This window comes from Embiotoca jacksoni, unplaced genomic scaffold (assembly GCF_022577435.1).
Source record: "Embiotoca jacksoni isolate LCO1_2020_lvr unplaced genomic scaffold, fEmbJac1.0.p SCAF_12, whole genome shotgun sequence".
Taxonomy (NCBI): Eukaryota; Metazoa; Chordata; class Actinopteri; family Embiotocidae; genus Embiotoca; species Embiotoca jacksoni.
In genome coordinates, this window is record NW_027185252.1 from 14,337,081 (window position 1) to 14,364,426 (window position 27,346).

The 27,346-nt window shown below is 39.9% G+C and overlaps 1 protein-coding gene across 3 annotated transcripts in view; it reads right to left on the reverse strand.

Annotated features, from left to right (window-relative positions):
- The window catches only part of macrod2 (mono-ADP ribosylhydrolase 2), a 395,447-nt gene that overhangs the window by 222,319 nt on the left and 145,782 nt on the right, over positions 1–27,346 (reverse strand). For all 3 annotated transcript variants that reach the window (XM_069145006.1, XM_069145005.1, XM_069145007.1), the window contains one exon: positions 8,213–8,329. In XM_069145006.1, coding sequence (XP_069001107.1) covers positions 8,213–8,329 — 117 coding nt within the window. The remainder of the gene's footprint in view (positions 1–8,212; positions 8,330–27,346) is intronic.

Consider the following 27,346-nt stretch of genomic DNA (forward strand, 5'->3'; position numbering starts at 1 on the left):
CCTCTACAGATGAGCAGAGAAATTAGATTTGTTCTGTTCCTTGAGAGTGCACCCATTAGAGCCAATAAGAAGCCAGAGAGTGAGCTGATTAGTCTGGAGAAGAAGGCAGTTTTTCTCTCATAAATAATGCTAAAAACAGCTGGCCTATCCTTGGTATCCGATCATTAATTCATCTTGAAATTTTGGAGGGTATAATCACAAACAGCTTAAAATTATATCCTAACAGCAAGGTCTGACCATTATTTTTTTTATGCAGCAAAGCTTTATTACTTTTTCTTCAAGTTTTGTTTTTTGGGAAAAATGCCCCTCACCTTTTATTGATCTAATTATTTGATTTGCAGTTTTAATAATAACGATTAAAAGCTATAACTCACTTAAACCACTATAACAAAACCAAACAGAAAAAGTACCATTTTTATATTTTAAACTATAAACACTTCACGCCACAATGAGTGACAGGCTGAGTGACTGAGGCACCAGACAAAAACACTAAAACAATCAAGACCGTCTGAGAAAGTCAGTGGTAGACCCCGTCTGGTAAATGGAGTGTGCATGGAGAGATGAAGTGACTTTTATGATGTGAGTGCTAACAGAGAGCAGTAGAGAAGATGTTGACTTAGCACCGTGTGTGTGCTGGGGACTGTGATGGCCACCACGGTTGAGTTAAGCCCCACTAATTTATCTACTACAAGAAAGGATTTCTTTCACTCTAGCCTTGATTCCAAAATGAGGGGGGGGGGGAAACACCTTGTAACAGTCACACCGCGTGTACTTGATCCATTATGTAGAGATAAAGTACAGTCTGTTCAGCCGTCTGCCTTTTTACCAATTTCATGTGAAAAGCAAGGCGAATAATATTAAAGTTGCCTAACTGCTGCTGCATGAAACTCACATAAAATGTTTTTTTTTCTTTTCTTTTGTCATATATTAGCTCTGAAATATTACAACCCTTTTGTGGGCTGAGAAAATTCAATGAACCCTACAAGATAAAGTAGCAACGTGTGGTCAACCATGCATGGTTTTCAGTCATTCAACAATAGTGAGGTGAAATAAAAAAAAATAGGCCCAAAAATCCAATAATCTCCACCTATGTGCTGTAACACCTGTCAGGCCAGTAGTTGTACTCTGTTTTTATTGCTAACGCTGCACAATACACTGAATGCTTTAACCATATAAAACCTGAAGGAAAACAGTGAAGCAAAGAAGATCCTCAACAAGACTAAATCCTTTCCTCGTGAACAACAAGTTGTACCCAGATTAACAAATTACGGGTTGTCCGATGGCCCACTGAACGTGTCGGCCCTGCTGTATATGATGGGGCGGAGACTACTTTGATAAACACGCTCGGCAGAACGATAATGTTCGAGGGGGTAATTTAATCAGAATGAGCTGGATGTCACTTACTAATAGTGGGTACTTTGCCGTGATTTATCTGTGTTTGCTGAGTGGAAAGAGACGGAACAGACGGCCTGGTCTCCCGGATTAAATAGGGCATGGGAAAGATTCCTCATGCTATCAGGGAGAAAAAATTATCACAGGCAGATGATTAGTATTATTAGCACAGGTGCCGTTACAGTAAACACCAGAGACTCCCATTTTGTACTGAAAGGGAGCAGCAGATAAAGAAGGAGGTGAACCGAACTGAGATGCGTCTCCCAAAGGTATTTTGTCTAACTGTGCGCCTGGAAGTTTCAGGAGCTCGCACCAATAATACTGCTGCTGAAAATCTGACGCTGAAAGAAACATTTGAAGCTGCGATCACAGCATTTCTAACAGCAGCAGCAGCAGCTCAGGATCTCTGCTCGTTTTGTGCACGTGTACAGATGTCATGCTTATAAAATGAGTAAAGCCACTGAGTTATGCAGCTCAGTCATCAGGCTGATTAGACATTATCTTTCATTGTGGCAATGATTCATGAATAAGGAAAGCAGGAATATGGTTATCAAAACAAAGACTGTCCCTGTTCACTTGTTCATTTAGTTTAAGAGTTATTAGTTCAGAGAATAATTATGCTACGATAACTCATGTTCTCGGAAATGTTCATCAGTCTGCTGCTCAACGAAATATGAAAATGAACCAGAAAATCTGATGACATAAAGCCTTGTGATACTCATTTCTTAACACATCGCTTGCTGTGAGTAGATTAGAATAACTTTGATTGATTACACCGATAACCTTCATTTTATCTTAGTAAGACCTCAAAAAATGTGTAGTCCTCAGGAAAGGAAGTGAAGAAAGCGAAAGAAAACAGTGTACATTTAGTGCCACTTAAAACGCATAAAATACATACTACATAAAACTCTATACATCTTACTGTCTCCAGAGGGTATAAATATATAATGTAAACCTGTTTCTGTTCTATTAGAGTGTGAAGCATGAACAATAACAGGGAAGCACATAGCAACCTAATGTATAGATCTGGTCTGTGTCTGTCTGACAGGCCATTGGAAGTGTACTGCTGCATTATAACATCTTGTTATGATAGGGACTTCTGATGTTCTTCAAGAGAACACATCCTTAGTTGTAAAAACAGTCGCTATAGACAGAGCACAAATTGACTGGATACAGGAGGCCAGCAAGCTGGTTTAACTGCAGCAAGAAAGAAAAAAAGAAAAAATGACAGAAAATATGTTGTTCCTGGAAAAGCTTGAGTGCATGCTTGAGAAGTGTGGAGAAGAATCCAGTCATTGTTGAGACAGAACGCCAGCTGAGCGTGCTCAAAACAGTTAGCATCCCGTTTTAGATAAGAGAGTAATCAAAGGTCTGCCAGCGTCTGAACGCTGCATGGATAAGGTTGTGTCTCCTCACCATCAGAGGGGGCTGGGTGGAGGCAACGCTCCAAAGTCTGGATCTAAATCCTTACAACTGATAAGTTAGAGTGAATTGAGGTTCCATATGAATCCCAATGATCCCTATTCCTCTGGAGGGTTAGCAAAACAGCAGATTGACACAAATGTTCACAAATAATCAGCACAGATTAAAATGGAAAGAGGGCACTGTCATGACAGCATGATAAAACTAAATTCTGGCCTTTCTTTCTTCTATCCAAATAGGATTCATTATTGAAAGCATACACTTACAATTCAAGGAATAATGGGTTGGAGGAAAGAATAAAAACAATAAACAGTACAATGGTTTTGAAATGTCAATCTGAAGTAGCCCGAGGGAGGATAACAAAACCGGGTAAAAGATTTCGGATGAAAATGGGGGGGTGAAAACTCCCAACCTCTATCTAAAAGTTCCTTTGGGACATTAACTTTCTCTCACAGACCTCTGGTTTGAACCCTAAATACTTTCTAGGTCTACCGTGACAGCTCGGGCAGAAATGTGCGAGGGCAGATTAACCTATGAGGTCTTTGCTAAACGTTATTAGTGCGGACCTGTGGAGCAGCATAATAATGATAAAATTCAGACATGGATATTGTAGAGTTCAGTCCATGCACATCATCCGCAGATGTGTCACACATTTAAATGACAAAAGCAACTGTTCCAATAATAGAATATAAATGTAGATCATTATTGTTCAGTCACTTTGATTTTTACTTGTAGAGAAATGGAAGAATTTATTTGATTATTGCCAATTTTAATTTTAATGTATCTTTATCTATATGGCTTAGTCTTTTCCAGCTTTACGAAGCAGTCAACCTTGAGATCATAAAATATTAAATGGTAATTTATGATTAAAAGGTAAAGACAGAGTGTAAGATCTTTGTGTGTGGTGCATTCAAAAGAGGGATACAGATTCAATTAGATTATGTGATATATACCTTTAAAGGGTTCTGTTGATACTTTCCAGAACAATGCTGGATGCAGTGAGATCACACTACGAACGTGGTTTGTGCCTATTTTACCTGTTTGTTAAATCTCCTCTGAAAACAAACACAAAATGGAAGTAATATCATGAATAAAAGACCATACGAACTCTCAGATGAAGCACCTGAATCAGCGGAGGCAACATATTGGACAATCCTAGCTGACTGGGTACTCAAACAACTCATCTATTGTAGCTCCTCAGGCGGGAGTTATACACATTGTATTTTGGAGCACTGACTATCTTCTTACGTTTCTACCTTCTACTTTAAAAACCGGTCTATAGTGAAAGTTTACAGGTGGCAAAATGACATCTGTATCTGCAAAGGAGAACAATCCAGACACACAGTCTAATGAACAACATTATAAGAAGGCGAGGAAGCTACATTTTAATTTACCATTTGGTCACTTTGCAGGCATTTGCATACTGATACCAAATGGAACAATTGTGCAAATTATTGAAACACATCCTCCACTATTGGAGTCATAAATATGTGACGTAACTTGTCACACTTGAGATCACATTTTCATTTGATCATTAATCTATGAACAGATGAGAAACAAAAACTGGGCAAGGAGACAATTTCCTTGTCAGATTGATGTACCAGACAGTTTTATATTTTTTTGGGGGGGGCTTTCCGTTATGGTAGGTGGGTAATTACCGTCATTGATTAATAATCTTGGGCCAGCCCCATAATAATCAGTCCCACATGTGCTTAGCCCTTTTAAAGGAAAGGCTAATTTGCCACTGGGATTCACAGCCTCAACTGCTTACTGGGATGTAATGGACAGCAATTTTCTTGTCTTAAAGAAAAAGAATAAAAAGAGGGAGAGATTGGGAGGGTTAGCCCAGTCATTTTCCATAGCCTCAGCACATCAAATCTCTAAACAAGGACAACTCTGATTTCAGATCAACTGCTTTTCTCCCTGTGGGCAGTGAAGTAGTTTTCCAGGACAGAAGGAAGCATTTTATTGCTTTACCATTTATTTTGAGTATTAGGTTTAAATTGTAATTTCTCTATTTCTTACAAAACTAACAAAATTAACCGTCATAATCCTTGGGCATATTCTTCAAATAACACAGACTCCAAAAATGCTATGGGATGAAGAGAAACGGTGGCGCTTATTTCCATGCATTGTTGGCAACGTCACAAGATGACTTCAAGAGATACAATACAAGACCAAGCTTAAATCCCTAAAAAAGTTAATTAAAAGCAAAACAATTTACAGTTTGTTGCGCATCATTCTGGGTTTAGATTGACTTATTTGTAATTATAGGCGGTGAAACAATTCCAAAAGAGGGGGGTCCCCAAAAGAAAGCGCAATCCTCAGAGATATTTATGCGTTTCTAGAAAATGGTGAAACGCAGCCTAATGTTCAGGCAAAACTAGGAGGAGAATGGCTGCGCTGGAAATACTGGGCTTTGCCAAGATGTAAACCGTAAATGGTCCATCTGTCTGTGCTCTTCTCACTTTTGGAAGTGTCGACGAGCCACCATCTGCAGACATGCGTCAGCAGAAGCAGTTTTGCATGCAATGAAAATGCGAGTTCGCAGGCCTGCAGATACACAAACATTACATTTTGTAAAAAAAAAAAAGAAAAAAGATATCTTCTTTGTAAAAATGTATTTACAAAGTTAAAGTTTTCCCGAAAATAACAAGAATATGATACAAAAAAAAAAATCAGTGAGCGTTCACTTGTATAAGGCACGACATTTAGTCCTACAATAACACTGGCTGGTTATTTGTCTCCCCAATTAAATCCTGACACTTCAGTGTCTGATGGTATCATTCAACAATTTAAAAGTCTTTACATTTGACAGCCAACAGAAATCAATATGTCAAAGAGTTAACATCGCCAAATGCTGTATGTTTAACACCCACTATGACCATAATAATATTTCAGTTGTCTAAGTATTTTGACAGACAAGACAATGCGATGTGGAAACTAACTCCATAAACAACTCTCATGTTGCTCTTCATTCAATTCACCAGTTTTCCCCAGTAAAAAACATGAGTTCTCTTCCCCCTTGTCCAAAGCTTAGGTAATTTACAGCTGGCTTTTCATACATGTTGCACTTCTTTTCTGTGATGTTTGTACTTCCACACTTATATGTGCTTTAGGCTGAGAAGCCACCGGAGCAAACAACTTCATGTCATTATTCTGAGCAGATGGGTCAAGATCATCAGTTTGATTTTCCATAATAAAACAATAATAGAAAACTGGAACAGAAAAATGTATTTCTTGTATATATTATTTTATCCCTGGTATGTATACAATTATAAAATCAGAGTACTTTTAGTTCGAATCATATCTTTGCTAAAGAAGGCAGAACTTATGTACTACATAGTCCATCACTCTTCTTTTTCATAGTTAGAATGACCACCTCTGAATCATCATAATGATCCAGCTGTTTGCTGAAGTTAACCACTGTATTATACAAATATTAAAAATAGTTTTAATAATTTTATGTATTTAGCCTTTGCCACAGCAGAGGGCAATTAACACAATATTAACTTTCAATCAATATCCTATACACTGTTATTTCACTGCAAGCTTTTACCCTTTGCTACACCCATGTTTAGCATCCCAGAATTTAGGAACATTTTAAAATGTGACAATTGTCTGTTGTCTTGTTTGTTTACTTTGTTCAGCGTTGAGGGGGTGGATAGACTATTATTTGAAATTTCATAGACTGAATAGATAGTTGTTTGCAGTCACGGCAGCTTTATAATGTGTGGGTGGGTGGAACAAATAAGTCGGAGCAAGAAATTAACGCAGAATGAATCAAATCCAAGCAGTTGATAGAGTTTAGGAACGAGTGCGATCTCTTTTTGGTGCCGAGCGCTCACAATGAAAAGTCAAGCATATGTTAGTTTATAAGAGCAGACAATGGACAGCGCTGATGATGACAGGGATCAGAGCAGGAAGATGATACCGGCTGGGAGTAAAGATAATGTGAAATAACATCACGTCCCAAAACGAACTGACTGTTCCTGGGAAGGAACAACACAATCTATAACGACTTATCAGCATGGAGAAGGTGTTTTGCCCAGAGATAATTACAATAACAGTACCCAATGGCAGCATGATTGCTACCAGGTGACATTGCAGGTTATTAAATTGTCATGGTGCACCCTGTTTTGGAGCCCCAGACACTTGAACTGGCCGCCCACAAGACTGACTCACAGTTTATCTGCTCCATTTGTTTGACATCTTTACGACATACCGTATTAACACAACCTAATTTCATCTGAGCCTCAATGTCTTCTCTTGGCTGTCTCTCGGAAATCCTTCAGGGTTAGGTTAGGACTGCTGGGACGTTTGTCTCGACCGAATTACACCAAGTGACATTTCTTCCATCCTATCATGTTTTTCATTTCAAGTTTGCGAGGGAACAATCTTGAGACAAAGTTTAAAAAGTGACACGTATTAAGGACAGTTACCAAAAGAAATTAGCTCGGAAACATGAACTATAAAAGCTGCTCAAATCTGAGATTTGAGCTGACACACATACACAAACAGACATAAACTTTCTTACATTTGATTACAAAACATTATGTCCATGACAGACATAAAAACAAAGAAAACAGTGCAGTCCCACTTCTGATCATTTACTGCGTGACAGTAAGAGTTATGTGATCCGTTAACAGAATAAATCAGGGATGAAAAATCAATCAAATTAAGCAACTAATAGCTCCCTTAATGTCTTTGTTTGTGTGCAGATGACACTCCCATCCAGCTATACAACAAGCACCAATCATATTAATTATCCTCCAAATAACAACTCTGTATTTATTACAAATGACTTTTCAAAACAAATAAATTATGATTAAAATGTTTTTATTTTGGACCTCAGATGCATCCCACTCTGGTTTTGTATTGGCCGCTAATGACCAGTCATTATACGCAGGTATGTGTGTGTGTGTGTGCGTGTGTGCGTGTGTGTGTGTGCGTGCGTGCGTATTTAGAGTCTCATCAGAAAATGCGATCATACTTTTCCAAACTTCACAGACTGTGACCTCAATTCAAAATATGATACATGTGCACACATGAACTGCAAAATCCTTTGTCAGATCCAAAACTAAATACAAAAAAACATGTTTTTTTTTATAGTCATTACTAGGGATTTTCTGCATCTGTCCAATGGCATAGCACCAGCTGGTTCAGTAGCCTTAGGTTTGGAAAAATATGAGGCTACTCTAAAAGAACAATATAGATTAATGCTGGAAAGTACAACGTCTCAACACTAATGTTTACCACTAAATCTTAATGTTCACTAACTGTCAGGTGAATGTAGCTCTCAACGGCAGCAGTTTCGATTAGAGAATAGAATAGGCACCAGCGCACACATCACAGAACAAGCAAAAAAAATAAAAAGATATTAATTACTGATACTCACATCTTGCAGGGAGATCGTAGCCGCAGGTGATCTTGGCTTTGCCGGTTTCACAGCCATTTAGTGAGTGACACTCATCATACAGACAGGACCCGGCCACTTTGTGTATGCAGCCATCAACTGAAAAACACAGACAAACAAGGAGAAGTAAGGCCAACCTGAGGAGAAACATGCAAAACTAGGCACACAACATATCTCAAAAGCAGCTTGGCTAATTAGCAGTTTGAGTGCTTTATCGTGTGAAAACAAACAAGCAACAACAACCTGAAAAAGATGTTCAGGAGGTTGATTCTGGTAAGCGAATCTCTACGTTTTCAAATTATCCCCTTGTACTTCCTCTCTGTAGGAGACTGAGTCTGCTATAGTGGGCTGCGTCTGTTACTGGTAAATATTGACAAGCTTAGCAATGAAATTAGCTGGGCTAGGATCTAATAACGCCTCTGCACACAGTGAAAATGAGACTGTTCTTTCTCTAATCCCTCTCTTCTGTCAACAGTGATATATAGTCAGATCATTAACTGTATTTTCTGCCCTGTTCTCTGTTTTGAGCCTGCTATCATGTGGATCTGTGTTCTGATTCTGTCGCGCTTCCCTGTTAAGTGTGTGTGTGTGTGTGTGTGTGTGTGTGTGTGTGTGTGTGTGTGTGTGTGTGTCCTGGTCCTCCCACCCCTCCCACCCCCCCAAAGGTTTTAATTTTACCGGGTTAAGGCCACACTACACTTGATTGATAGCGCGTCTTACACGAGAAGGCAGAGAGATAGAAATCCACATTATCTGTCTCTGAAAGCCTGACATGCCTGCAAGAGCATGTTATCAATCACACTGAAACATCATAAAATCCCCCTCAAGTTGTCCTGTAAAAATCCTCACTAGCCATTAGAGGATAACGGAGCCAGGAGGAGGAACAGTAGCAGTCGGACAAACAGACGTCTTTTCTTTGGATTCCCTTTGTTAAGATTTGACCAATAGAGAGGACAAGCTATACAGACTAACATTATTTATCAACGCTAAAACAGGTGTGAGTTAAGACGGCCTGCAGGATAGCTAATCTTTACATATTCTCCTGATATTCTGATAAAGGACAAAATGTGACTCTAATCACCATCTTCATCTGTAATGTAATAATTATTCGCATACAGAGCCGGCGGAAAAAAGCTGTGAAAAGAAGCTGTAAATTAGTTACACACTATCTTCAATACCGTATTTTGCTTCACATCATCAACATAGACAAAAGGTCTTTTGATGAGGAATGGTCCTTTTCTGAGCTCCTTTCAATTTCTCAGGGATGAGTCAACGACAACAGCTGGGCGGAAGATTTTCCAGCTCTATCAATCATCTTTAATGGACTGAGGGACAGGCAGCTGACAGAGACGAATCCTGATGGCTTTTCAAAAAAGTAACACGAGTGTGACAGCGATGTGGATACGAGGAGGGATCGCTGTGGTGACAATGAAAGCTACTTAACACAACAGAACGGATGTAGCACCGGCTGTAGGCTTGGTATTTTTTTATAATAACCACTGTGCAAACAAGATTGTCCATGATCATCAGACACAGTTATTTGCATCACAATTGCTTCTTAAGACCTCGCAAACATCAATTGCTGAATGCAAAAGCCTGAAGTGGAAGCTGGAAGGCATTTTGAGTTTATTTGATGCGCTTCTGGACAAACCAGTGTGACATGGACAATTTTTTTTAAAAAAAGGCACTAACAGGAAGTTCATACGACAGCTATGATGAACCCATAATATATACTGTGGGATGTTTTTTTAAAAATATTTTCTATGCTATTTGAAGTATCCTATAGTGTAAACATTGCATTGATTTGCTCTTTTGACCTCTGAACCTCAGCGAGACTATAAAGAAGAAGAATGAGACACTGATTATTCACACGACTACTGCAACACAGATGAAAACTTCACCAATTTAAAGGGCTAAGTGCTCAGAGATTTTCAGTGAGATTATTGGTGATCGCTGACTCATGCACTTGTGAAACACAGCAACTGAAGTCAGTGCTGCAACAAAGCCGACAACCTGTCAGGCAGGTGCACTAATGATCAAATAAAAATAGACTTTAAGTATCCTGTATATATACTGTAAAAGTAATTGAGTCGTTCATTAAAAAAAAAATACGACCCGAGATCAGGCAGGAGAAACTGTTCAAGAGCAGGAAAATAACCTCACTGCTTCCCTTAAACCTTAAACAGGTGAAAAGTAAACCATGATCTTTTTGTGGTCACATACAGTCAGCCCGCTTAAGAAAGTGTACCACTGCCCTCCTGCAGTTAACAATGTTCCCGCAGGAGTCCATCCTCCGCAGACACTTCCTCTCACCACAGGGAAAGGTTGATCTCATACCTATAAGCACCTTAGGAACCCAGCGAGCAAAAACATACAGGGTTCTGGGTTTCATCTCAGCCGCTGAAGATTGAGATTGTAGATAATAGTTTCAGCTTCCAGTCCGCTGCTCCTCCTGTTCATGGCTGCGTAAGCTACTATTTCTGACGCTACTGAGTGTGTCACTGTGCATCTAGTGCCAGCGAGCCCCTAAAAGCCTGGAAATTTGTTCACAGTGCCTGGAAATGGAGAAGCTGATGCTCAACTGATCTGGCGGACTGCCAGAATCTCGGACGGTAAAGCTACAGATTTAATTTACCTGCCTTACTTACACCACTTCACAGAATGGATGGACTGTAGCAGGTGCATTGTGGGTAATATCTGTGTTTATTTCTACGCCAGACAGAGATATAGACAGGGGTAAAGGAGTGAGAGGTTTTAGAATTACTTTGTAATTTAAAATTCAATTGCAGGGTGGATTGTGAGACAAGATTTGGTCTGAATGTCGGACTGCTCTAAGCAAGTGAATCTGCAGGACCTCGCTGTCCCCTGGGAAGACCAGATGGAGGGGGCCCGGGTGCGTGACAAGGCCAAATATCTCGAAATCGTAGAGGAATGCAGAGAGCATGGGTGGAAGGCCCGCTGTGAGCCCACTGAAATGCGCTGCAGGGGTTTTGCAGGCAAGTCTCTACATCGGACAATCAGCCTCCATGGCATCAGAGGGTTGTAGGAAGGAAGGGCCGAGGACTGATCATCCCCCGCTGGGTCTTCCTGGTGAGGGTGTCTCATGATCTAGGACCTGAGACACCCTTTGTCCCTGTGCTCATCACTGATGATGCAACCAAGTTGCGTCACCTGTTGTTTCAAAAAACAGGCAACTCAAAGCAGATCTGAGTTCCCATAAGCGGAGATATGACCCACATGCAATTTGGCCATCAATTTATTTTCTCATTTAAGCGGGATCTCAGCTTTATTCCCTGCAGATTTCTACATGATGGATGCCTGCAACATTACAAAGGCAGCCTCAGATTCTCATTAACTAAGAATGGCATTTACATTCACTTCAGAAACGAGGACAAGTCAGTTCAATTGTCCTGTTGTGCTGACAACCACAAACTATTTTGTGGTTTTGCTCATTTCCTTTACAAGTGTTGTAGTTATTTCTAAATGTGTGCTTATGTCAATGTATTTACCAGGTGAACATTATTTAACTTAGACATTGCAGCTACACCGTCCAACCTCAGTGGAAGTCAGTTCCCTGCATCTAATGAAGTCATCATCCATAGACCCATGTGTTTGAGTAGTCTCAAAAGGACTCCTCAACGTTATTATGCCTGTGTCCCTATTTCATTATACTTGGAAGCAGTAATCATATTCAAATACAAAAAAAAAATGTCTGATGCTGCACCTGCATCACAGCACTAAAAGGCAATCAGACTAGCTTTAAGGATGAATCACATGTAAAGCAGAAGTCCAAATATGAGCATGTGCTCGGCTATGTGATGCACAATCGGAGGCGCACAGTGCTATATTTCAACTACTATTAAGACTTCTTTTATAGAGGACATTTCATTTAACAGGCTTAATATTCAGGCGGCAGCATCTGCTTCTGTCAACCCCACACTGGGCTTCCTCCGCCCCGGCTGAAAAATACAACAGTTAATACCTCATCTATCTCTCCTCGCAGCCCTGCCACCGCTTTAGGCCAGGCCTATGTGGGACAAAACATTTATTCATCTTCTCTGAGTGCCTTGCTCAGAGAAAGCTTCCCAGAGCAGCCACTCCACCAAGTCCGCACAGCTAATGAAGATAACTTTGAGCGGTGGCTGGACGGCATCCCTCTGAACTCATAATGGGAACAAGGAGAAAGCAAGAGACAGAGGGAGAGACATATTGAGTGAGACAAAAGAGACGAGTGTGTGCGCGTATGAGTGTGTGTGTCAGTCTGGAGCGGTTTGAATTAGTTACTCAGCTGTAACCTTGGCTCCTGCCATTGTTGAAGACACCTCTGCCTTGTCCTCTCAAGGCTCCGTTCCCACATGCATTAAGGGACTCAGCAAAGCTCTGCTTACTCTCCCTGGGCTTCTCCCAGGCAGCCCGAAAACCAAGGGCTTTCAATCGCTCCCTCAGACACAATGAATACCTGCTCTGCTCTCATTACAATACCCTGCTTTTCAGAAATAGTGTCAGCAGCAATTTTCTCTCCTAATTATTTTCCACTCCTCTGAGGGTTAGGTTCAGGACTGGAGCCAGAGGAGGCAGCACAGGGTGGGCAGGAGGGAGGGGGGTGGGGAGTGGGGAGTGGGGGGGTGAGCTGGATTCTACCTGGCAGGATATGGAGAAGTCTGAATATTAGTCCATAATCTAACAGAGGGGAATAGTCTTTTATATCAAGGTATACCTAAGCTTCAACCTATGTGACTGCTGTATGTGGAAATGCCAACACTTTGTGTGAACAAGTCGGAAGATAAGAACCAAAACTTTTATCAATACTCTCTCACGTTGACATCATCCGTTTTCCACGCGAGACCAAACATTTTCATCAAACTATTGAGCCATATATTGCATCTCACCTATTTTTTTTTGTAGTATCCATGGCAACAACATATTTCCTGTCTCCTCACAGTACCTTCAGAGCTGTACGCTGATCAAAGCCCCACCACTATTCCACCTCTGTGATTTACGACACCATTTTCTACTCAACTAATTTCACTGAAGGAGATAATGACATGGATTAGTTGCTAATCAAGTGCCAATCAGAGATCTGGCTGTGCTAAATGTCAGGTGGAATATGTTAAAGCCATTGTGGTTAGTCCCTTGTGATACTGGATTATGTGTCCTAATCACAGCAATTTTGGATGCAACAGGAGCCAGAGCTCACTCTCCACTGTAACCAAGTTCCCAGAGAAGGGATAACACTTTCCATTTTACCTATAATACCCAGGTAAACAGGGGATTTGGGCTAATAGTGTGCCAGGCAGATAGTCACAGATGTTACTCTCCAAAGTGATACAGAGTACCTCCGGCTTACTTGACTCACAATTCCCCTGACACTGCAATGTAAGCAGGAACCAGAATGAATGGCACAGCAATCAGAGCTTCCTACAGGGCAGTGGGACCCCCTGTTATTGTTGTCACCATTCAGTCCAAGTTAAATAATATTTCGTTACACATTTTCTCTGAAATACCATTAAAAAGAAAAGCAGGTTGCAGTGTCAGCCTTAACTATTATAACACACCATGGGGTGACATCAAACACAAAACAGTTTGAGCCTAATTTAGGAATAGGAACATGAGTAGACATAAAGCGGTGAAAGATAAAACTTCGCTGAGGTGCTCCGCAAGGCCCTGCATGTTTAGCTGTTCATTGAAGCAGCATAGTGGCAAACTGTAGAGAACTGTGTACCTCCTGGCGGTCAGTGTGTATAACACTGAGTGGCAAGTATTACCCTGCTGAGGGAACAATGTGTCTCCTTGAAAGTAATGATTAAGATCAAAATACAGAGCTATTTAATGTCAAAAAAATTAACTTTCAAAAGTTATTAAGTTGCATTTCATAACTAAGAAAACACTTCCCTACACAGAGTTATATTAGTGGGAAACGGGTTTGCAATTCATGGCCAATTCCATGTCATAACCCGCTCTTTTCTGCTGTTACTATTAATGTCACCTATAAAAAATTTATATTAGACTAACACTGACAGATTTATTGCAGCTGGTTAAAAACACAGCTTCTGGCAACATTCCCAGCACCTTTCCACCTTCAGCTGACTCTGTAATTCTTGGATCATGTGTTACTCTGTGCTATGGTTCACTGAAATGAATCCAAACACCCTCGTTAGTTTAAAAATAATTGTAAAAAAACAGCTGTTTTTGAATTACTTCTTCAATTCATAAGAATGATGGACAGTGAAGCTGCTGGCATACTGTATTCATATGACTCACAACTGCATGAAAAACCATATGTGGATTTGAGGAGCTGAAGTTGGACGTATTAGGAGAACACAATCTCCATGCTGTTGTTGCAGGGCCGTAAAGGAATGCCAGGTTAAGTTACTACCGCATGTGACAGAGCCGTTGGAAATCTGGAGTCTGACAGCTGCGGACGAGTCGGTGCCAAACCCCAGCCGTGCTGAACTCCCTGGGACAATAGTGACAGTCACGGCCATCACATTTAAAGATGTTGTTTTAACTGCTCTGCCCTGACGTCGAGACGCTCCCTGTCTGAGGTAGCGGAGTCGCTCTGTCCCCAGTACACCGTCTGCATTTCTTACATGACATGGGTGCTGTTTATTTTTCTCAACCCCGTTACGATTGGCAACATTTCATTGTCCAAATAAATGTATTTTCTCCAGCATATTTAATAAACCTAAACCCATTTTGAACCCAAAATCCAACCCTAAAATGAGCCCACACATTGACTATCTACAAACACAACAATGAGTATCACTGTAGACATTTAAGTGAGAAACTGTAATGATTTGATAGGACATGGAAAATCAACACAGGATTATTCAAATCAGGTGTGACAGGCTGCCCAGTGTGTTTTCCAGGTCTCCTTTGTGGTTTGCATACCTTAGTTATAATGATTTGTATTTTCTCACAGCACAGGTAAACTGTACACATCCAAATGGAAATGCATGCATGACTTTCTCTACCTTTGACTAAACTATATTGATGGTGAAATGATGGGCTCAATATCAGTGGGAGTCACAGTAACCAGCAAAAAGGGCACCAGCATATCATCAAGGTGCCATCTTCTAAGATAAAATGCAAAATCACAGTCGCCATTTCATATCACAAATTGTGAACACAGCTGCTTATAGAAAGGCATCCTGCCTGGTGGAAATCCACCATTCGTGTCTCCTGCTATTCTGTCTAGGTCTCAAAACAGTCTTTCATTTCTGGGTGTGAGGTGCACTAATAATCACAGATAAACACAAACCTCCTTTTACAGCTTCCTCTCCCTCCTTCAATATCACACTCATTTTTCACCTTTGACTCCTCATCCACTCTCTTATTACAAATAAGCACTCTATCAGTGTGGCTATTATCGCCTCGTCTCCTAGGTTAGATTACCTTTGGCACCCAAGCTTTACTATTACTGTTACAGGCACAGACAGGGAGTGAGGGAGAGTGTCAGGAGACTGTATGGTAGGAGAAACTGGTGTATGTGCTGGTGACTACAGACACACTCGTGTGTTGTGTTTCTTGCTTGCAAAGTAACCTTAGTAATTAAAATTCCTGTTAATGTGGCATCACATCACAATGTAAATAAAAATGCATCAATTTATGACTTTCATGTCATAATTGTCTATAGGTTCATTTGTTTTAAGCACATTTAAATGGTCCTTTCATTTCTGCATTTATGAACAATTTGAAACAAGATAAACAAGAACAACATGACATGACAGCCAATTCCTGCCTGTAAGGGATTCTGGGATTCTAACATTCTAACACATTCTAACATCAAAGAGCTCTCATAGTGGGGCTTTATCCAGAGCCGTATATCTCTGGTACAAAGGTAGTCAACATGTACTCCATCACCAGGAAGCATGTCCTATCAATGGGCTAGCTACCTATCTCAGTGGGTGATGAACAAATCAGCTGCCAAAGAAGATAAAATAAAATTCTTTCCTAATTTCAAAGTAGGATTCCTTTGCTGGCCATTAACGTCTCCTTTTGGACTACATCAACAGTCAAAACCAGATGCAAGTTATTGATACATCATATTCTTGCTTAACATTCGTGGACATCTACTGCTTCCATCACGACCACATCACAGAGTCTTTCCTTTTTTTTTTTTTTACTGTTTTTAGAATGATATTAAAGACAGAAAGTTGTGTCCGTTACTTAGCACACAACCAGCTAGATGGACTATCTGGAATCAATAGAACACTCACATTTTCCTCCAGACATAATTAAATGTCGCCTCCTGATGAAATTGCCCTCTTTGAGAAGTTAGGCTAATAAGGGACACACTAATGTTGAGAAAACATGGCTAGAAAACAGTCCCCTGAGCAGATCCTGGCCAATTTCGTCATAAATTACTTCCCGGCACAAAGTTCATCTTTTGAGTTACCCAGGAGAGCCTCCTGTATGATGGTAAAGGATGGCTTTTCTAAGAACAACCTGGCTAGAGGTGAGAGTTGGAACAGAAGCACTTTGTTCGATGCATACAGTGCTCTGAGAAGCAAAAACAGAAGACAGGACTAGACAAATGCATGTAATTATTGGGCAATCTGAATAGCAAGCTTAAAGGCTGGTGAGGAGAGAAAACAAGCATGGCTGCTTCTCCGGGCTCTTGGATCTCCAGGTCAAACTCCCTGGCAAGTCCGTAATTGCGGAAATGAAGAAAGATGTAGCCATTCAAGGAAAGGCCACTGCTTTGAATTAAAATGCATGAACAGCTGTTGCTATTATGCATGGCTCTTTGAGTTTGCTGGTGCAAGCCGCTACTTCAGCAAAGCCTAGAGCCATGTACAATACATTAACATTTGTAATGTAGCCCAAGAGGCATACCAAAACCATAGAGAGCTACGGAACAAAAACGTCATCATTGTTTTGTTTTGATTATTAAATGTACTGTATTTTACCTGTGAAAATAAAAGGTGTGGATGTTTGAAATCCTGTTCAGGTCCAAGCATGAAGATATGATGATTAAAAATAATAACAGCTTTTTAGAACACATTTCAAAAATAAAGTTATAAAGTGCTTCACAGCGGGACGAAAAAGTCAATAGGATCATGTGCTTAAGATATAAACAAGATAAAATAATTCAAATAAAATGAACAAATATCATAGTTAAGAAAAATATGAGTATTTAAAGTGAGTCTTAAGAAGATATTTAAAGGAAGATACTGAGTGTGTCTGCCAGAGATATCCAGACAGGGAGTTCCACAGCTGAGGGGCTCGAACAGCAAAGGCGCGGTCGGTGCAAATTGAGATTTTGGAACCATTAGTACGGCCCTGCTGGAGGATCTCAAGCAGTGATCGGGCTAAGAGCTACCACATTATAGATATAGCAAGGAGACAGACCAATTATGACTTTAAAAACAACTCTAAAGCCTCAGTGAAGGACGGCAAGAATTGGCGTAATGTGGTCACTTCTCTTATTATGAGTTGGCAGCAGTGTTTTGAATCAACTGCAGTCTTTGGATGTTTCGCCTGCTGATACCAGTGCCAGTAAAGTGTGTTGCAGTGGTCAAGTCTGAAAGAGATAAAAGCATGTACAGTCTCTTCTGAGTCTGCAGAGGAAAGGAAGGACCTGATCTTGGTTATCAGTTGGTCAAAGCAGGACTGCACCACTTCAGTCACCTGAGCATCAAAGGACAACTCTGAGTCAAACGTTACACCCAGGTTGTGGGCCTCATTTTCAACATTATTGAATAAAGTACTCCGACTACAGGATATTGTTAATGTTGCCAGTGCTAAGGTCACTGGGGGAAAGTACATGACCTCTAAACTAGAGTCATTCAACTGCAGGCAATTTTTGGACATTTGATTTTTTTTTTATTTCAGCAAGGAAGAACAAAATACAGGATACATCCATGGTGTCAGCGTTATTTAGGACATCTGGTGTCATCCACGTAGCAATGGAAATCAATGCCATGTCAATGCATAATTGGCCCCAGGGGCAGCGGGTATATATGAAATCACAATAGGTCCCTGGGGAACACAAGAGGAGGAGGCATCTCCAAGCACAACAGAGAAGGACCTGTTCGAGGAGATTGACCAATTCAAAGCCACTTCAATGATGCAAAAATAGTTACTCGGACGATCGGCTACAGCACTGGTAATATCATGGTATATATTAGCACTGGGATTTCAGCTTTATTTACTTATTCTATCATTGCTATCAATGCTTTTTGCTCTTGACTTCCCAAACACTCAAAATTAATCTGAAGGATCCTACAGCAGTAGTTGCTCTTCTAACTCCTGTCTACCAACAACTGGCTCAATGCAGTGTCACCTGATCCCATGTTATGAGCATCACAATCAGCAGGGTAGGACAAGCTAAAACTGGCGACACAGCTTTAGAGATTGACACAAATAGCTTTTACATTTCATATATTATTAATATAGATTTGATCAATTTTGAGAACAAATTATTTTATTTGCTGATGTCACTAACAATGGGGACACGGTTTAGGCTCTTGCTGAACTGTAAATGTTGGAACCACCAGTTGTAATAGCCAATACATGGATTTCCATCTGCTACTTTTTATGCATTTTTAGTTCATTGATAAAAAAAAAAGGCCCCAAAAAAATATAAGTATTAAACGACATTAAAATGGATAGTGCAATAGAAGCAGACTAAATTACGTTGTATATGAAGCATGTGACTTGTCCAATGATGTCCATTGAAACGTTTGCTCCACTGCAGAGATAAAAAAAAATATCATAAGAAGGTTAAAAACATTAGACTGTTGTGGAGCATGTTGAGCCTGTGACTAAATCTAATTATTACAAGAAACAAATATATATGCCATACTCCCATTATAGTTTCTTCTATAGTTTTAAATTTAAGGTTTGACAAGTCCTCTTGAAATAACATCATCTCGTTCTTCTGCACTGGTTCAAATGGCACACAATGTAAAAATTACACACCAGCTGTTTAGCTCCATGCACCAATTTCTAATATTCCCATAGCAGGGGATGGTAATGTGCATCATTTTGCACTTTGCATTGCTCTCAAAATGTAGTTACAATGCCAGCTCCATTTAGTTGGAAATTTGGACATCTACTGTTAAATACTGCTACAATTCAAGTTTTTTTCAGTGCCTCCTATTACTTCTTGCTGCCGTTTCAGACCAATTTTATAAATGTACGCCTGTTACATGTCTGGATAATGGGTCAGTTGGATGCCTTTACTGAATTCTTAAATTGATGAAATACATGCAGCTCAAGAGTTTACAGTGATGAGACACAGTGAAATTGGGTCAGTATACCTGTCGGTGATAAGAGCTAACGTAGAGTTATCTTAATTGAAGAGGAGTGCAATTTGATATCTTGCTCCTGCCAAGTTATATAACTCGGCAATAACAAGGATATGCATTTTAAATATGCAAGACAGACATATACATATATAATGCATAATAAATTGCACACAAAATAAAAATGTAATGCTCATAAGTACTAAATCATATATAACATTAGATAAATTATAACACTAGAATGTGCAAGCTAGATTCCCTGCATGCCTTTTTATGTCTATTTAGTTGGTGATGTAACGCTAGCCTTAAATAGATTTTGTTTGTATAGCCAGGAGGGTAAACAGGCTGGATATAAAGATGTACAAAAGTTAAATTAATGTGGGTTTTTCATTATAAACATTACTGCAATGTCTGCCTGAAAAGGAAGAAGTCTAAAAGAATTAAGATTAAGCCTCAAAAATCAATACAATCACACATAAATGTCTGTCTTTTCTTTTAAAGGAGTTATGCAGAAGATTATCAATTTTCCATTATGGTGAAACTGTAAACAAGAAAATTAAAATGCACAAAAGTGGAATAAAATCAAAACTGCTGCTGGGTAGAAAATTATTATTTGTTTTGGTTATTTGTCTTTTATAATCCTCATGTAAAAGTATTTCAGGAGTGAGTAGATTTTTCACAAAATGATATGTTGACTTCAGAGCAATGAAAGTCTCAAATGACTGTATTTAAGTTGAAATTCAAAATGTATTAACTTCTCAAGTGTTATTCAAAAATGATACTGATTGTTTTTCCCATTAAAAACAACAACAAAATTATGAAAATTTCTCTAACTGTAGCCTACAATTCAGGTCAATCAAAACACTTGTCAAAAAGACCCCCAGCAAGCTGTGCTGCAATAAAAGCCTTAGCCTTGTGTAATTCAAAGTAAGCAAACAAAGAGAAACAGGACACAGGGGCCAGAGCATGCGATAGCCAGCGTGGATTCCTCTCCAGTGATTTATCGGACGAGGCCCTGACAACTTTCTTGCAGAATCCCAAAGTGTGCGATCTATTAATTGAGCCTGTGTCAGCACAGGGGAGATTAAGCATCCGCAGCTGCCCACTGAAACGTCTTCCCCAGGCCCAGCTGTGAGACACAAATCAAAGGCCCCGGCACTGTGACGAAGCGGCAAAAGACAGAGCCCACCCCCATGCAAACACAAGGCTCAGCACTAATGCCCTGCCATGATTAATAGTTTGGTAAATATCTCCAGTATATTCTCTGATCGTGTCCAAATTTTAATACAACTGATAATTCAGATCAATTCTGGTGAGCCTGGTGATATAAGAGAATATCGGCTTTGCTAGAACAACCACAAGTGCGGTAGTCCTGCTCTCTTCCCCCGTGGGTCAAATAATGCATCAGTGGTTGGCACACTATTCATTGCCTTGACTTATAAACATGCCTATGTTTTGCCTCTTGACTCTCTGTCCTTTATAAGTGATCTAACTGCTTTTCTCCTGAGGCTCCACTGCAGTAAAAAGCCTCCAGCAGACCTCTGGGTTTGCTCTCAGCTCCACAAATCCTCAGTTAAGGCCCGTCATAGAACCGCTGCCTCTACTTGTAAAATCCCTGTGTGGTCTCGGTGCTTAACTAGTGGCCATGGCCATGGCCTGGCTCCATCATGTGATGCTCCTCGCTGCAGAGCCCAGGATTAACAGAAATGGGGCTCTTATAATTATACCGTCATGATTCCAGGCCTTTTCCTGCTGGTCCTCTTAATTAAGTAGATCATTGTCCTCTGGGGAGGACCGGCTTTAACATACTTACCGGCTATTTCAAAAGTGGCCTTTTCTCAGAACTGCGGCGAAAATCTTCTGAATCCAAACTATTATTTTGTTATGAACGCACAAATGATATCACATTTGTGAGTGTGCCAGCTTTGCATGAGAGAGAAGCAAATGTTCATCTGTGTGTGTGTGTGTGTGTGTGTGTGTGTGTGTGTGTGTGTGTGTGTGTGCACGTGCGCGTGTGTGTGGAGGGTGGGGAGAGGGGTTTTATTAATGAGACTGCTGAAGCGTTTTCTTTGCCCCCCACCCCCTCCACACCCAACGCAGTGACGAGTGTAAAAACTGCCCTATCACTGAAGGGTGGAGATGAATCTTGGAAGGTAATAGGGTCTTCTGTCACTCACGCCTCTGTGAGTGACAGTGACAAGTCTAATAATGAGAGAGATGCCTGGTCACCCTTCCATTCAACCATTTCACTAAAGAGACCCATCTCTGCTATGCGCTGGGCAGTCACGCACCCATGCAGCACCCACCTTGCTCTGGAGAGGTTTTATAATTCAGATGGAACGCTATAATGGCCTCTACAGTGACAGCATTCACAGAGCTGCTTGTTAACAGCTTGGCTTAGTGCCCATTAATCTTAAACCCCCACACACAAATGCAAACCAAAGCCTTTTTTATGACGTACATCAGCAAGAACACTAACAGCTCTGAATACGATCAAACATTTTGTAAAAAAATATATGCACGACAAGTTGACAATATTTCTAATCTTCACTTAACTTGGCTACAAATATTGACTTATTATCGTACTAGTGAAAAGTTTAAATAATAAAATAAAATCAGTGTCAAGGTTTTATGGTTTCAGAAGAGTATTCGGTATTTAAATATTGCATACTTTAGAGAAAAAATAGCATCACACACTGCTCTCCGTATCACTAACTGGCAGAGCTGGATATCAGTTATTAAGGCTTTGATGGAAGCCATTGACCTTCCAGAAAAGATATGTGGACTTACAATACAGTGCGCTCTGTCACCTCAGAGAATATTAGTTATCAATTCTGACTTTAAATCTCTCGGGTCAGCATATATGTCACCAAAGCGGTGCAGCAGCGGTGATTGATGTAAAATGAATAGCAGGCTAGGTTCTTTGTTTTGGAGCTAATCTGATGATTTCCTTATAGCTCTTGAGGTTATAATCCTATGTGCACATCTTGTACACAGACAGGATGCAGTGAATCCATTTATGGCAGTATTGCTGATGCCATTAAGGAAAAGATTAAGATATATGATTAAAATCTGATAATTTTTCATATCAAGGCTGACTGTACCTTAAATATTAGACATACACAAGAGGTTCGGGGGAAAAGGGAAACAAAACAGTGATGAGTTCCTTCACCTCCCTGTGTGTATAGAAAACTCTTCCATTGAATAGTTTTAGTCAAAAAATTTAAAATAAGCAATATGTTTGGGAGGAAAACTGTCAGAGTGAAGTGTTTTTTAGTCACAACATCTCCAGTCAGTGTGTTGTAAACAAAACAGGAGCCAGACTTGAAGACTGCCAGTGTATTTACTCAATATATGTCTGGGGAACATGAAAGATGGACTTGGCACTATTAAGATCTGGCCCTGATGCAATCTGTACCCAAATGCGCTGTCTGGACAATGAGCAACACCCGATCACCTCTGTGCATTACCATCTGATAGTTTGCATCTGCTACCATGGTAATGTGATCTGATGCTCCAATTGGGCTTGATAACATTGAACAAAAACTTGGATAAGCAGGTGGTAAGTTGGACCAAGCAGCACTGACAGGTTAGATGAGCACCAGAACACCAGATAATGTCCATCTTATAATTTATTTCAAAACGAGAACCAAAAGCAGGTGTTACTTCTTTGGATGGTAAACTTAGGAGTGGGTCATGTTTAGCTTCTTGCATGATATTGATGAGACATATGGGACAGCATATCTGAACAAATATCGAAAATAAAATGTCAACTGTAAGCATCAAATGACAACAGACAATCGTAATGTGCTCTGGTGTTCTATGTGGACCTTTGATTCCTCAACTCCACATGTAACATATTGCACTGGTCTCCCTAAGGCAAACCCAAAGAACCTTTCCAGTGTACAATGTTGTTATTTAGCCCATTACGGAAAGGGGTTTTGTTAAAAAAAAAAATTTAAAAAAAAAAGTGGCAAACACAAAGCTAGCCAGCACAGAGACCTGGCACAGCCTTGGTAAATACCAATCAACCTGGAAGTGCCGGCCGGCGCAGCTCACACAGAGGTTTTTTGCATTTTTCTCTCCCTCTGGGGATTTGAAGCAGACCATGTGTTACAGTTCTTCACATATTTAATTGAATTTATTCAGCTGGTATTTTAAACAAAAGGTAGTTTAAATCCAGTACTGTCATATAATAGCACAGTATTCATGAAATCTACTGTAAACGACATACCCTTAGTTTATTAAACTATTCTACAGAAAAAATAAGCACTACGGATTTGACACAAGTGGCATTTATAGGTCGTACTTATTACACAAAATGAACACATGATTCCTGGGAGGGCACAGAGTCACATAAACTCTGACCATACATCATACACTCTCTAAGTATCACTCAACAAGACCCCACACTCCTGTGATGTTAGGTGTAAAGTTAATTAGTCAGTGTGAACAGGAGCACTACAATAGCACTTTGCAGTAGCACCAGAATGCTAATATCAAGCTTTTTTTTTTGCTTTTGTGTTATGGAAATCACAACCCATTCAAACTAATATGCATACCAAAACACAACCTTTGGCTGCTTTTAGTCTGTGAAATTAGTTGGAAAATATTCCTCAATTATAAAGTTATGACTCAAGAACGGTGCAATTGTTCTTACTGGGTGCAATTTTCACAGTGGCATCTCAAAATCTACAGAATATTCTGTAAAACAACAACAAAGAGTGTAAAATAAAAAAATTAAAAATGACAGCTTACAAAACAGTAAAGAAGCAAGAAAACTCAAATAAGCACAAATAAGCCATCAGTAGTACTGTATATAACATAATCATGTTAAAATTTTAAATATGGAGACACCTGTAACAGATTTTGAACATCTCTGAAGAAGGATGTCAATATGGGTTGTTCTCCAGCCAAAGCAATTGGTACACATTCATACATCAGGGTAGTTAGCTGACCATGTGATATATAGGTACATTTATGCTGCTAATCACATGACTAGCAAACAAAAGCATTCTTGGCACCCAAACACCAAGATATCATCAATATACACTGCCATTCAAAAGTTTGGGGTCACTCAGAAATCCCCTTGTTTTGAAAGAAAAGCACGTTTTGTCCATTAAAATAACATCAAATTGATCAGAAATATTGTATAGACATTGTTAATGTTGTAAATGACTACTTTAGCTGTAAACAGCAGATTTAAAAAAAAAAAAAAAAAAAAAAAAAATCTACATAGGCGTACAGAGGCCCATTCTCAGCAATCATTCATCCTGTCTTCCAATGGCAAGTTGTGTTTGCTAATGCAAGTTGATCATTTCAACAGGCTAACCGATCATCAGAAAACCCTTGTGCAATTATGCTAGCACAGCTGAAAACTGTTGTGCTGATTAAAGAAGCAATACATCTGGCCTTCTTTGGACTAGTTAAGTATTTGCAGCATCAGCAGTTGTGGGTTCCAATACAGGCTCAAAATGGCAGCCTATTCTTGTTCTGCGAAATGAAGGCTATTCCATGCGAGAAATTGCCAAGAAACTGAAGATCTCGTACAACGCTTTGTACTACTCCCTTCACAGAGCAGCGCAAACTGGCTCTAACCAGAATAGAAAGAGGAGTGGGAGGCCCCGGTGCACAACTAAGCAGGAGGACAAATACATTAGAGTGTCTAGTTTGAGAAACAGATGCCTCACAGGTCCTCAACTGGCAGCTTCATTAAATAGTATAGGTCAATAGTAATGAGGTCTATCAATTTGTACTTACACAGAAAACTTTGTACATGATGGAGCAAAAAGATTACTGTGGGGACCAAGATCCAAACAGAGAGGAGCAAATGCCACTTAGTTTACCAGTGAGATGCAATGACGGATGTACTTCATTTCAGGCTGCCTCTAATGTTTGTCTGGTAGCCAGGTGTACTGGCACTCCCATATTAATGAAAGGGTGAGGAGCATACTGGGCCTCCAGCCAGGGATTACGCTGGGTTTAAGACAGCGACAGCCTGGAAAGCGAGCCAGGTCCTCTCCAAGTCTATGCAATCTGCAATGCAAATCAATCAACAGTGTGTGGCAAGTGTGGCTGCACTGACGAGCAGCCTGACTTTTAGCAGTCAGTTTTAAAATCATCTCTTTTTTTTTTCTCCCCCTGAGTAGCCATCCGTCTCCGTCAGGTGCCATGGCCATGTCATCGCCGTCACTCTAATTAGACGGGGATCCCGGGAGCAGGCAGCGTGATGGAAGACAGAAACACCAATATACCATCTTATCTCAATCAGAGAAAAAGAGGTGGGTGGAAGCCATGGCTTCTTTTTAGGAGGATTTTTTTTTTTTTTTTCTTTAACAGATGGTAGAAGGCTGAATATGGTACAGCTTGCACAGCAAATAACAGGGTAACAGTATGTCAGGGTACCAATATCAAAGGGGTGCCATTACTATACATTTCATGACAGGTACTCGTATACTAAGGTATACTAAGGTAATGTATGCAAAACTTTGGCAAACCTTTTGTTGATTTGTTTAAATGAAAGAACTATTCTTCAAATGTTAACGCACTGTTACTTTTTTCATGTATTTAAAACAAATATTCAAAAATTAAGACAGTATTTGTGGCATGTTCAATAGTGTGCTAAACCAGTACTTTGTAACTCCACATTTTGCAGATATCACAGCTTACACCTGCTTTTTGTGGCAGCCAAGAGTCTTTCTATTCTTGATTGGGGGATTTTCACCCACTCTTCCGCGCAGATCACTTCAAATTTCGAGATGTTGTTAGGCTGCCTTGCACACGCGTCAAGTTTGAGATCTATCCAATGATTTCCAATGATGTTCAGGACAGAGGACTGTGGGGGCCTTTCCAAAAGCTCCATCTTCTTGAAATGAGAGATTTTGAAGTACTGTGTGCTTCGGATAATTGTACTCTGGCTGGTAAGGTTTCCTTCTGATGATTTGTCCATGTAGACTCTATTTGTGCACCAACACTGCAGAGTGGGACGATGCACCACTGTATCAGCTCAACTTTGCTGCAGCTCCATATGGGGATTCTTCTTAGCCTTTCTGTCCAGCAGATCTTAACTCCCACAGTTCCCCTTAACTACTATTTCTTAAATGACATTTCAAATAGTGGAAATTGCAACTTGGAAAAGCTCTGATATCTTTTTATGCCCTTATTCTGCTTTGTGGGCATCTATTAGCTTCATTTTCAGATCCTCAGTCAGTTGCTTGGAGGAGCCCATGGTTGTTGACGACAAGATTTGAAGAGTCACAGAATTTATCAAGCACTGGACTTGTCATCAGTTGTTAGTTTTGAATGACAATTCATGTACTCTAATCCTAATGAGTTGATTTAGACCTAAGGAGTTAGTGAAATTCAAGTGTGCTCAAACTTTTGTGCATGCCCCACTTAGAGTTTAATTTATGAATTAACCGTTTTAAGTTAATGAATTGAAAACTAACTAAATGTGTTATTATTAATACACATTTCTGCACACAGCTGAACGCCTGTTAAATCCAGGCACTCTAATGGACCACGATGGCAAAATCATTTAGCAACAAAAATATTTAATCGTTTTTGGCTTTGCAAATTTACTGGCTCTGATTTTGGACTGCCCCACATCTTTTGCAATATCATATAAACCTGATTAATGTGCATTTTAACTGAAGCTGATATCAGCTGTCTGACTCCATACTATTCAATGCTACTCAGCTTATTTGGGGAAGTTAGAGACTACCTTCTAGGAAATATAACTACTCAACTGCAGTGTTTCAAAATATCTTAAGGACAACTGCTGATAAATGATCAAATATAAATTGACAACATTTAGTCTGACCAACATATAATTGACTCCAGCCTTGTACTCCTCAAAATTATA